This window comes from Lampetra fluviatilis, chromosome 69 (genome assembly GCF_964198595.1).
Source record: "Lampetra fluviatilis chromosome 69, kcLamFluv1.1, whole genome shotgun sequence".
Taxonomy (NCBI): domain Eukaryota; kingdom Metazoa; phylum Chordata; class Hyperoartia; order Petromyzontiformes; family Petromyzontidae; genus Lampetra; species Lampetra fluviatilis.
In genome coordinates this window covers 5,703,652-5,716,151 of record NC_136343.1, presented here as the reverse complement: position 1 = coordinate 5,716,151, position 12,500 = coordinate 5,703,652, and the positions used below count along the sequence as shown (strand labels likewise).

The following is a 12,500-nucleotide window of genomic DNA, read 5'->3' as shown; positions in this document are numbered from 1 at the left end:
ACGGCTCGAAGAATCTCCTACGGTGGTCATGGCGGTCCCCCAAATGGACCCAGCAGCCTCCCCTCCACCAACGTCCCGGCTCGAAGAAGAATCTCCTACGGTGGTCATGACGGTCCCCCAAACGGACCCAGCAGCCTCCCCTCCACCGACGTCACGGCTCGAAGAAGAATCTCCTACGGTGGTCATGACGGTCCCCCAAACGGACCCAGCAGCCTCCCCTCCACCGACGTCACGGCTCGAAGAATCTCCTACGGTGGTCAGGGCGGTCCCCCAAACGGATCTAGCAGCCTCCCCTCCACCGACGTCCCGGCTCGAAGAATCTCCTACGGTGGTCAGGGCGGTCCCCCAAACGGACCCAGCAGCCTCCCCTCCACCGACGTCACGGCTCGAAGAAGAATCTCCTACGGTGGTCATGGCGGTCCCCCAAACGGATCTAGCAGCCTCCCCTCCACCGACGTCACGGCTCGAAGAAGAATCTCCTACGGTGGTCATGACGGTCCCCCAAACGGACCCAGCAGCCTCCCCTCCACCGACGTCCCGGCTCGAAGAATCTCCTACGGTGGTCAGGGCGGTCCCCCAAACGGACCCAGCAGCCTCCCCTCCACCGACGTCCCGGCTCGAAGAAGAATCTCCTACGGTGGTCATGGCGGTCCCCCAAACGGATCTACCAGCCTCCCCTCCACCGACGTCACGGCTAGAAAAAGAATCTCCTACGGTGGTCAGGGCGGTCCCCCAAACGGACCCAGCAGCCTCCCCTCCACCAACGTCCCGGCTCGAAGAATCTCCTACGGTGGTCAGGGCGGTCCCCCAAATGGACCCAGCAGCCTCCCCTCCACCGACGTCACGGCTAGAAAAAGAATCTCCTACGGTGGTCATGACGGTCCCCCAAACGGACCCAGCAGTTGCCCCTCCATCAGCGTCCGGCCTAGAAGAATCTGCTGAGCTGGTGGCCAGGGCAGCCTTCCATTCAGACCCAGCGGCCTCGCCTCCGCGGACGTCCGGCCTACAAGAAGAAGCTCCTACGGTGGTGCTCAGGGCGGTCCCCCAAACGGACCCAGCGGCCTCCCTTGCATCGACGTCCGGCCTAGAACAATCACCGGCCACCGCAGCCTCGCCGAGGCCGCTTGAAGCCGGGGGCGGCGGCGGCGACGGCGGCGAGGGCGTCTCTCCCGACGACGTCCGCACGACGTCGTCGGGAGGCGCCGGGGGACCGACCGCCGGTGCTGCTGCCGAACCGGCGGCCTCAGGGCGGGGACCCCGTAGCCCCGGTGGTCCCGGTGGTCCCGGTGGTACCGGTGGTACCGGTAGGTCTGGTAGGTCTGGTAGGTCCGTGGGAACCGCGGGCAGCACCGATCCAACCGCCACGCACGCCTCTGTCGTGCCGGTGGCGGTGAAGGTGGTGGTGGTGGTGGTAACGGTGGTGGAGGTGGCGGTGGTGGAGGTGGTGGAGGTGGTGGAGCTGCGCTCCTTGAGGCGAGTCCACCGCTGCAGGAGGCTCTTGTCGCCCTCGCTCAGCAGGACGCCGCGAAGCAAAACGTCGCTGTCACGCGGCAAGCGGCGTCGTCGCTCCTTTTGCCTGCGGGGGGGTGGGGGGGGGGGGGTGGTGGGGGGGGGGTGGTGGGGGGGTGAGGGGGGGGGGTGGTGGGGGGGGGGTGGTGGGGGGGGGGTGGTGGGGGGGTGGGGGGGGGGGGGTGGTGGGGGGGGGGTGGTGGGGGGGTGAGGGGGGGGGGTGGTGGGGGGGTGGTGGGGGGGGGGGTGGTGGGGGGGTGAGGGGGGGGGGTGGTGGGGGGGTGGGGGGTGGGGGGGGTGGTGGGGGGGTGAGGGGGGGGGTGGTGGGGGGGTGGGGGGTGGGGGGGGTGGTGGGGGGGTGAGGGGGGGGGGGTGGTGGGGGGGTGAGGGGGGGGGGGGGTGGTGGGGGGGTGAGGGGGGGGGGGTGGTGGGGGGGTGAGGGGGGGGGGGGTGGTGGGGGGGTGAGGGGGGGGGGGGTGGTGGGGGGGTGAGGGGGGGTGGTGGGGGGGGTGAGGGGGGGGGTGAGGGGGGGGGTGGTGAGTCTCTGCGTGTTGATTCTCTCTCTGCGTGTTGATTCTCTCTCTGCGTGTTGATTCTCTCTCTGCGTGTTGATTCTCTCTCTGCGTGTTGATTCTCTCTCTGCGTGTTGATTCTCTCTCTGCGTGTTGATTCTCTCTCCGCGTGTCGATTCTCTCTCTGTGCGTGTTGATTCTCTCTCTGCGTGTTGATTCTCTCTCTGCGTGTTGATTCTCTCTCTGCGTGTCGATTCTCTCTCTCTGCGTGTTGATTCTCTCTATGCGTGTTGATTCTCTCTCTGCGTGTTGATTCTCTCTCTGCGTGTTGATTCTCTCTCTGCGTGTTGATTCTCTCTCTGCGTGTTGATTCTCTCTCCGCGTGTTGATTCTCTCTCTGTGTGTTGATTCTCTCTCTGCGTGTTGATTCTCTCTCTGCGTGTTGATTCTCTCTCTGCGTGTTGATTCTCTCTCTGCGTGTTGATTCTCTCTCTGCGTGTGTTGATTCTCTCTCTGCGTGTTGATTCTCTCTCTGCGTGTTGATTCTCTCTCTGTGTGTTGATTCTCTCTCTGTGTGTTGATTCTCTCTCTGTGTGTTGATTCTCTCTCCGCGTGTTGATTCTCTCTCTGCGTGTTGATTCTCTCTCTGTGTGTTGATTCTCTCTCTGCGTGTTGATTCTCTCTCTGCGTGTTGATTCTCTCTCTGTGTGTTGATTCTCTCTCTGCGTGTTGATTCTCTCTCTGCGTGTTGATTCTCTCTCTGTGTGTTGATTCTCTCTCTGTGTGTTGATTCTCTCTCTGCGTGTTGATTCTCTCTCTGCGTGTTGATTCTCTCTCTGTGTGTTGATTCTCTCTCTCCGCGTGTTGATTCTCTCTCTGCGTGTTGATTCTCTCTCTGCGTGTTGATTCTCTCTCTATGTGTGTTGATTCTCTCTCTGCGTGTTGATTCTCTCTCTGCGTGTCGATTCTCTCTCTCTGTGTGTTGATTCTCTCTCTGTGTGTTGATTCTCTCTCTGTGTGTCGATTCTCTCTCTGCGTGTTGATTCTCTCTCTGTGTGTTGATTCTCTCTCTGTGTGTTGATTCTCTCTCTGTGTGTTGATTCTCTCTCTGCGTGTCGATTCTCTCTCTGTGTGTTGATTCTCTCTCTGCGTGTTGATTCTCTCTCTGCGTGTTGATTCTCTCTCTGTGTGTTGATTCTCTCTCTGTGTGTTGATTCTCTCTCTGCGTGTTGATTCTCTCTCTGTGTGTCGATTCTCTCTCTGTGTGTTGATTCTCTCTCTGCGTGTTGATTCTCTCTCTGCGTGTTGATTCTCTCTCTGCGTGTTGATTCTCTCTCTGTGTGTTGATTCTCTCTCTGCGTGTTGATTCTCTCTCTGCGTGTTGATTCTCTCTCTGCGTGTTGATTCTCTCTCTGCGTGTTGATTCTCTCTCTGCGTGTTGATTCTCTCTCTGCGTGTTGATTCTCTCTCTGCGTGTTGATTCTCTCTCTGCGTGTCGATTCTCTCTCTGCGTGTTGATTCTCTCTCTGTGTGTTGATTCTCTCTCTGCGTGTTGATTCTCTCTCTGCTTGTTGATTCTCTCTCTGCGTGTTGATTCTCTCTCTGCTTGTTGATTCTCTCTCCGCGTGTTGATTCTCTCTCTGCGTGTTGATTCTCTCTCTGTGTGTTGATTCTCTCTCTGCGTGTTGATTCTCTCTCTGCGTGTTGATTCTCTCTCTGCGTGTTGATTCTCTCTCTGTGCGTGTTGATTCTCTCTCTGTGTGTTGATTCTCTCTCTGTGTGTTGATTCTCTCTCCGCGTGTTGATTCTCTCTCTGCGTGTTGATTCTCTCTCTGTGTGTTGATTCTCTCTCCGCGTGTCGATTCTCTCTCTGCGTGTTGATTCTCTCTCTGTGTGTTGATTCTCTCTCCGCGTGTCGATTCTCTCTCTGCGTGTTGATTCTCTCTCTGCGTGTTGATTCTCTCTCTGCGTGTTGATTCTCTCTCTGCGTGTTGATTCTCTCTCCGCGTGTTGATTCTCTCTCTGCGTGTTGATTCTCTCTCTGTGTGTTGATTCTCTCTCTGCGTGTTGATTCTCTCTCTGCGTGTTGATTCTCTCTGTGTGTCGATTCTCTCTCTGCGTGTTGATTCTCTCTCTGTGTGTCGATTCTCTCTCTGTGTGTCGATTCTCTCTCTCTGCGTGTTGATTCTCTCTCTGTGTGTTGATTCTCTCTCTGCGTGTCGATTCTCTCTCTGTGTGTTGATTCTCTCTCTGTGTGTTGATTCTCTCTCTGTGTGTTGATTCTCTCTCTGCGTGTTGATTCTCTCTCTGTGTGTGTTGATTCTCTCTCTGCGTGTTGATTCTCTCTCTGTGTGTTGATTCTCTCTCTGCGTGTCGATTCTCTCTCTGTGTGTTGATTCTCTCTCTGCGTGTTGATTCTCTCTCTGTGTGTTGATTCTCTCTCTGCGTGTTGATTCTCTCTCTGCGTGTTGATTCTCTCTGTGTGTGTCGATTCTCTCTCTGTGTGTTGATTCTCTCTCTGTGTGTTGATTCTCTCTCTGCGTGTTGATTCTCTCTCTGCGTGTCGATTCTCTCTCTGCGTGTTGATTCTCTCTCTGCGTGTTGATTCTCTCTCTGCGTGTTGATTCTCTCTCTGCGTGTTGATTCTCTCTCTGCGTGTTGATTCTCTCTCTGTGTGTTGATTCTCTCTGTGCGTGTTGATTCTCTCTCTGCGTGTTGATTCTCTCTCTGCGTGTTGATTCTCTCTGTGTGTGTCGATTCTCTCTCTGTGTGTTGATTCTCTCTCTGTGTGTTGATTCTCTCTCTGCGTGTTGATTCTCTCTCCGCGTGTTGATTCTCTCTCTGTGTGTTGATTCTCTCTCTGTGTGTTGATTCTCTCTCTGTGTGTTGATTCTCTCTCTGCGTGTTGATTCTCTCTCTGTGCGTGTTGATTCTCTCTCTGCGTGTTGATTCTCTCTCTGCGTGTTGATTCTCTCTCTGCGTGTCGATTCTCTCTCTGCGTGTCGATTCTCTCTCTGCGTGTTGATTCTCTCTCTGCGTGTTGATTCTCTCTCTGTGTGTTGATTCTCTCTGTGCGTGTTGATTCTCTCTCTGCGTGTTGATTCTCTCTCTGCGTGTTGATTCTCTCTCTGCGTGTTGATTCTCTCTCTGCGTGTTGATTCTCTCTCTGCGTGTTGATTCTCTCTCTGCGTGTTGATTCTCTCTCTGCGTGTTGATTCTCTCTCTGCGTGTTGATTCTCTCTCTGCGTGTTGATTCTCTCTCTGCGTGTTGATTCTCTCTCTGCGTGTTGATTCTCTCTGTGCGTGTTGATTCTCTCTCTGCGTGTTGATTCTCTCTCTGCGTGTTGATTCTCTCTCTGCGTGTTGATTCTCTCTCTGTGTGTTGATTCTCTCTCTGCGTGTTGATTCTCTCTCTGCGTGTTGATTCTCTCTCTGTGTGTTGATTCTCTCTCTGTGTGTTGATTCTCTCTCTGCGTGTTGATTCTCTCTCTGCGTGTTGATTCTCTCTCTGCGTGTTGATTCTCTCTCTGTGTGTTGATTCTCTCTCTCTGTGTGTTGATTCTCTCTCTGTGTGTGTTGATTCTCTCTCTGCGTGTTGATTCTCTCTCTGCGTGTTGATTCTCTCTCTGCGTGTTGATTCTCTCTCTGCGTGTCGATTCTCTCTCTGCGTGTTGATTCTCTCTCTGTGTGTTGATTCTCTCTCTCTGTGTGTTGATTCTCTCTCTGTGTGTTGATTCTCTCTCTCTGTGTGTTGATTCTCTCTCTGTGTGTTGATTCTCTCTCTGTGTGTTGATTCTCTCTCTGTGTGTTGATTCTCTCTCTGTGTGTCGATTCTCTCTCTCTGCGTGTTGATTCTCTCTCTCTGTGTGTTGATTCTCTCTCTGTGTGTTGATTCTCTCTCTGCGTGTTGATTCTCTCTCTGTGTGTTGATTCTCTCTCTGTGTGTTGATTCTCTCTCTGCGTGTCGATTCTCTCTCTGTGTGTGTTGATTCTCTCTCTGCGTGTCGATTCTCTCTCTGCGTGTTGATTCTCTCTCTGTGTGTTGATTCTCTCTCTGCGTGTCGATTCTCTCTCTGCGTGTTGATTCTCTCTCTGCGTGTTGATTCTCTCTCTGCGTGTTGATTCTCTCTCTGCGTGTTGATTCTCTCTCTGCGTGTCGATTCTCTCTCTGCGTGTTGATTCTCTCTCTGTGTGTCGATTCTCTCTCTGTGTGTCGATTCTCTCTCTGCGTGTCGATTCTCTCTCTGCGTGTTGATTCTCTCTCCGCGTGTTGATTCTCTCTCTGTGTGTTGATTCTCTCTCTGCGTGTTGATTCTCTCTCTGTGTGTTGATTCTCTCTCTGCGTGTTGATTCTCTCTCTGTGTGTGTTGATTCTCTCTCTGTGTGTTGATTCTCTCTCTGCGTGTTGATTCTCTCTCTGTGTGTGTTGATTCTCTCTCTGCGTGTTGATTCTCTCTCTGTGTGTGTTGATTCTCTCTCTGTGTGTTGATTCTCTCTCCGCGTGTTGATTCTCTCTCTGTGTGTGTTGATTCTCTCTCTGCGTGTTGATTCTCTCTCTGTGTGTGTTGATTCTCTCTCTGCGTGTTGATTCTCTCTCCGCGTGTTGATTCTCTCTCTGTGTGTTGATTCTCTCTCTGCGTGTTGATTCTCTCTCTGCGTGTTGATTCTCTCTCTGTGTGTTGATTCTCTCTCTGTGTGTTGATTCTCTCTCTGTGTGTTGATTCTCTCTCTGTGTGTGTTGATTCTCTCTCTGCGTGTTGATTCTCTCTCTGTGTGTTGATTCTCTCTCTGCGTGTTGATTCTCTCTCTGCGTGTTGATTCTCTCTCTGCGTGTTGATTCTCTCTCTGCGTGTTGATTCTCTCTCTGCGTGTTGATTCTCTCTCTGTGTGTTGATTCTCTCTCTGCGTGTTGATTCTCTCTCTGCGTGTTGATTCTCTCTCTGCGTGTTGATTCTCTCTCTGTGCGTGTTGATTCTCTCTCTGCGTGTTGATTCTCTCTCTGCGTGTTGATTCTCTCTCTGTGTGTTGATTCTCTCTCTGCGTGTTGATTCTCTCTCCGCGTGTTGATTCTCTCTCTGCGTGTTGATTCTCTCTCTGTGTGTCGATTCTCTCTCTGCGTGTTGATTCTCTCTCTGCGTGTCGATTCTCTCTCTGCGTGTTGATTCTCTCTCTGCGTGTTGATTCTCTCTCTGCGTGTTGATTCTCTCTCCGCGTGTTGATTCTCTCTCTGCGTGTTGATTCTCTCTCTGCGTGTTGATTCTCTCTCTGCGTGTTGATTCTCTCTCTGCGTGTTGATTCTCTCTCTGCGTGTTGATTCTCTCTCTGCGTGTCGATTCTCTCTCTGTGTGTTGATTCTCTCTCTGTGTGTTGATTCTCTCTCTGCGTGTTGATTCTCTCTCTGCGTGTTGATTCTCTCTCTGTGTGTTGATTCTCTCTCTGTGTGTTGATTCTCTCTCTGCGTGTTGATTCTCTCTCTGCGTGTTGATTCTCTCTCTGCGTGTTGATTCTCTCTCTGCGTGTTGATTCTCTCTCTGCGTGTTGATTCTCTCTGCGTGTTGATTCTCTCTCTGCGTGTTGATTCTCTCTCTGCGTGTTGATTCTCTCTCTGCGTGTTGATTCTCTCTCTGCGTGTTGATTCTCTCTCTGCGTGTTGATTCTCTCTCTGCGTGTTGATTCTCTCTCTGTGTGTTGATTCTCTCTCTGCGTGTTGATTCTCTCTCTGTGTGTTGATTCTCTCTCCGCGTGTTGATTCTCTCTCTGCGTGTTGATTCTCTCTCTGCGTGTTGATTCTCTCTCTGTGTGTTGATTCTCTCTCTGCGTGTTGATTCTCTCTCTGCGTGTTGATTCTCTCTCTGCGTGTTGATTCTCTCTCTGTGTGTCGATTCTCTCTCTGCGTGTTGATTCTCTCTCTGCGTGTTGATTCTCTCTCCGCGTGTTGATTCTCTCTCTGTGTGTTGATTCTCTCTCTGCGTGTTGATTCTCTCTCTGCGTGTTGATTCTCTCTCTGCGTGTTGATTCTCTCTCTGTGCGTGTTGATTCTCTCTCTGCGTGTCGATTCTCTCTCTGCGTGTTGATTCTCTCTCCGCGTGTTGATTCTCTCTCTGCGTGTTGATTCTCTCTCTGCGTGTTGATTCTCTCTCCGCGTGTTGATTCTCTCTCTGCGTGTTGATTCTCTCTCTGCGTGTTGATTCTCTCTCTGCGTGTTGATTCTCTCTCTGCGTGTTGATTCTCTCTCTGTGTGTTGATTCTCTCTCTGTGTGTGTTGATTCTCTCTCTCTGCGTGTCGATTCTCTCTGTGCGTGTTGATTCTCTCTGTGCGTGTTGATTCTCTCTCTGCGTGTTGATTCTCTCTCTGTGTGTTGATTCTCTCTCTGCGTGTTGATTCTCTCTCTGCGTGTTGATTCTCTCTCTGCGTGTTGATTCTCTCTCTGCGTGTTGATTCTCTCTCTGCGTGTTGATTCTCTCTCTGTGTGTTGATTCTCTCTCTGCGTGTTGATTCTCTCTCTGCGTGTTGATTCTCTCTCTGTGTGTTGATTCTCTCTCTGCGTGTTGATTCTCTCTCTGCGTGTTGATTCTCTCTCTGTGTGTTGATTCTCTCTCTGCGTGTTGATTCTCTCTCTGTGTGTTGATTCTCTCTCTGTGCGTGTTGATTCTCTCTCTGTGCGTGTTGATTCTCTCTCTGTGTGTTGATTCTCTCTCTGTGTGTTGATTCTCTCTGTGCGTGTTGATTCTCTCTCTGTGTGTTGATTCTCTCTCTGCGTGTTGATTCTCTCTCTGCGTGTTGATTCTCTCTCTGCGTGTTGATTCTCTCTCTGCGTGTTGATTCTCTCTCTGCGTGTTGATTCTCTCTCTGCATGTTGATTCTCTCTCTGCGTGTTGATTCTCTCTCTGTGTGTTGATTCTCTCTCTGTGTGTTGATTCTCTCTGTGCGTGTTGATTCTCTCTCTGTGTGTTGATTCTCTCTCTGCGTGTTGATTCTCTCTCTGCGTGTTGATTCTCTCTCCGCGTGTCGATTCTCTCTCTGCGTGTTGATTCTCTCTCTGCGTGTTGATTCTCTCTCTGCGTGTTGATTCTCTCTCCGCGTGTTGATTCTCTCTCTGCGTGTTGATTCTCTCTCTGCGTGTTGATTCTCTCTCTGCGTGTTGATTCTCTCTCTGCGTGTTGATTCTCTCTCCGCGTGTTGATTCTCTCTCTGCGTGTTGATTCTCTCTCTGCGTGTTGATTCTCTCTCTGCGTGTTGATTCTCTCTCTGCGTGTTGATTCTCTCTCTGTGTGTTGATTCTCTCTCTGCGTGTTGATTCTCTCTCTGTGTGTTGATTCTCTCTCTGCGTGTTGATTCTCTCTCTGCGTGTTGATTCTCTCTCTGCGTGTTGATTCTCTCTCTGCGTGTTGATTCTCTCTCTGCGTGTTGATTCTCTCTCTGCGTGTTGATTCTCTCTCTGCGTGTTGATTCTCTCTCTGCGTGTTGATTCTCTCTCTGCGTGTGTTGATTCTCTCTCTGTGTGTTGATTCTCTCTCTGTGTGTTGATTCTCTCTCTGCGTGTTGATTCTCTCTCTGCGTGTTGATTCTCTCTCTGCGTGTTGATTCTCTCTCTGCGTGTTGATTCTCTCTCTGCGTGTTGATTCTCTCTCCGCGTGTTGATTCTCTCTCTGCGTGTTGATTCTCTCTCTGCGTGTTGATTCTCTCTCTGCGTGTTGATTCTCTCTCTGCGTGTTGATTCTCTTTCTGCGTGTTGATTCTCTCTCTGCGTGTTGATTCTCTCTCTGTGTGTGTTGATTCTCTCTCTGAGTGTTGATTCTCTCTCTGCGTGTTGATTCTCTCTCTGTGCGTGTTGATTCTCTCTCTGCGTGTTGATTCTCTCTCTGCGTGTTGATTCTCTCTCTGCGTGTTGATTCTCTCTCTGCGTGTTGATTCTCTCTCTGCGTGTTGATTCTCTCTCTGCGTGTTGATTCTCTCTCTGCGTGTTGATTCTCTCTCTGCGTGTCGATTCTCTCTCTGCGTGTTGATTCTCTCTCTGCGTGTTGATTCTCTCTCTGCGTGTTGATTCTCTCTCTGCGTGTCGATTCTCTCTCTGCGTGTTGATTCTCTCTCCGCGTGTTGATTCTCTCTCTGTGTGTTGATTCTCTCTCTGCGTGTTGATTCTCTCTCTGCGTGTTGATTCTCTCTCCGCGTGTTGATTCTCTCTCCGCGTGTTGATTCTCTCTCTGTGTGTTGATTCTCTCTCTGTGTGTTGATTCTCTCTTTGTGTGTCGATTCTCCCGCCCACCTCCGCTCCCGCTCCCGCTGCTTCATCTGCCGTCTGCGGCGTTTCTCTTCCCGCTCGCGTTGCCTCTCCAGCGCCGTCACGCCGCACACTCCACCTGTCGCCCTCCTGACGCCCTCCCCTCCCGCCAGCCCAGCCAGCCCAGCCAGCCCAGCCAGCCCAGCCAGCCCAGCCAGCGGGTGGGAAGAGTAGGCCAAGGTTGATCCTGCGGGTTCGCAATCGCGGGTAAGAAACGTCACCTCCGGCCCCGTGATCCGTGTCTGAGCTGGTTGCGCGGACGCCGCTAGTCCTGCATCATGCACGGGCATCAGTAGTACTAATCACACACCTGCATTTCCCATATCCCCTCCCTGTGATGCTGCTAATCCTGCATAATGCACGGACATCAGTAGTACTAATCCCATACCTGCATTTCCCATACCCCCTCCCTTTGATGCTGCTAATCCTGCATAATGCACGGGCATCAGTAGTACTAATCCCATACCTGCATTTCCCATACCCCCTCCCTTTGATGGTGCTAATCCTGCATAATGCACGGACATCAGTAGTACTAATCCCATACCTGTATTTCCCATACCCCCTCCCTTTGATGGTGCTAATCCTGCATAATGCACGGGCATCAGTAGTACTAATCCCATACCTGCATTTCCCATATCCCCTCCCTGTGATGCTGCTAATCCTGCATAATGCACGGGCATCAGTAGTACTAATCCCATACCTGCATTCCCATATCCCCTCCCTGTGATGCTGCTAATCCTGCATAATGCACGGACATCAGTAGTACTAATCCCATACCTGCATTTCCCATAACCCCTCCCTTTGATGCTGCTAATCCTGCATAATGCACGGGCATCAGTAGTACTAATCCCATACCTGCATTTCCCATATCCCCTCCCTTTGATGCTGCTAATCCTGCATAATGCACGGGCATCAGTAGTACTGATCCCATACCTGCATTCCCATATCCCCTCCCTTTGATGCTGCTAATCCTGCATAATGCACGGACATCAGTAGTACTGATCCCATACCTGCATTTCCCATATCCCCTCCCTTTGATGCTGCTAATCCTGCATAATGCACGGACATCAGTAGTACTAATCCCATACCTGCATTTCCCATATCCCCTCCCTTTGATGCTGCTAATCCTGCATAATGCACGGGCATCAGTAGTACTAATCCCATACCTGCATTTCCCATAAATATGCTAAATTCCTTGTCAAGGCGCCCTTCCCCCCCCTCCAACCCAGCAGCTTAAATAGACGCTCCAAGCCTGGTGCTGTTTCATTCAGACGCTGTCTGCCCGACAGACGCTGTTCTCCACCTGAGGACGGCTGCTTGCGTTGTGGCCGAAACGTCGTGAGATTTGTTTTATTTTATTATGTTTTATTTTTATTATTTGATTACTTCCCTTCTACGTGACGACTTTACCGAAAGAACCAAGAAGATGAATCCCTGCAGTCACGAAAGAAGCTTTACATCGAAATTTTTTATTTTATTATGTTTTATTTGTATTATAAAAGAATTATTTTATGATGTTTTATTTTTATTATTTTATTATTTCCCTTCTACTTGATGACTTTACCGAAAGAACCAAGAAGATGAATCCCTGCTGCAGTCACGAAAGAAGCTTTAAATAAAAAAAAAGATGATGATGTTGATGATGATAATGTTGATGATGATGTTAATGATGATGATGTTGATGATGATGTGAATGACGCTGTCTTCTCGACAGACCTGTTCTCCACCTGAGGACGGCTGCTTGCGTTGTGGCCGAAACGTCGTGGGAATTATATTATTATGTTTTATTTTATTATTTTATTATTTCCATTCTACGTGGCGACTTTACCGAAAGAACCAAGAAGATGAATCCCTGCAGTCACGAAAGCTTTAAATCGAAATGTTTTATTTTATTTTATTATTTTATAAAGTTTTATTTTTACTATTTTATTATGTCTTATTTTTATTATTTTATTATGTTTTATTTTTACTATTTTATTATTTCCCTTCTACGTGACGACTTTACCGAAAGAACCAAGACGATGAATCCCTGCTGCTGCAGTCACGAAAGAAGCTTCACATCGAAATCTAGCCGACTGACTCACCCGCGCTCCGGTTCTTGAGCACTGACTTTAGTAGCACCGCTTTGAGCGCCGCCTTCGTGTTACTTGAGATGCCACCACCACCGCCACCGCCGCCACCGCCACCACCGCCACCG

The 12,500-nt window shown here is 50.5% G+C and overlaps 1 protein-coding gene across 1 annotated transcript in view; it reads right to left on the bottom strand.

Moving 5' to 3' along the window:
• Nucleotides 1-12,500, bottom strand: part of LOC144952692 (uncharacterized) — a 63,499-nt gene that overhangs the window by 13,292 nt on the left and 37,707 nt on the right. The window contains 5 exon segments of the mRNA XM_078883170.1: nt 1-1,453; nt 1,456-1,470; nt 1,472-1,576; nt 10,289-10,490; nt 12,388-12,499. The exon segment at nt 1-1,453 is cut by the window's left edge and continues 1,755 nt beyond it. Coding sequence (XP_078739296.1) covers nt 1-1,453; nt 1,456-1,470; nt 1,472-1,576; nt 10,289-10,490; nt 12,388-12,499 — 1,887 coding nt within the window.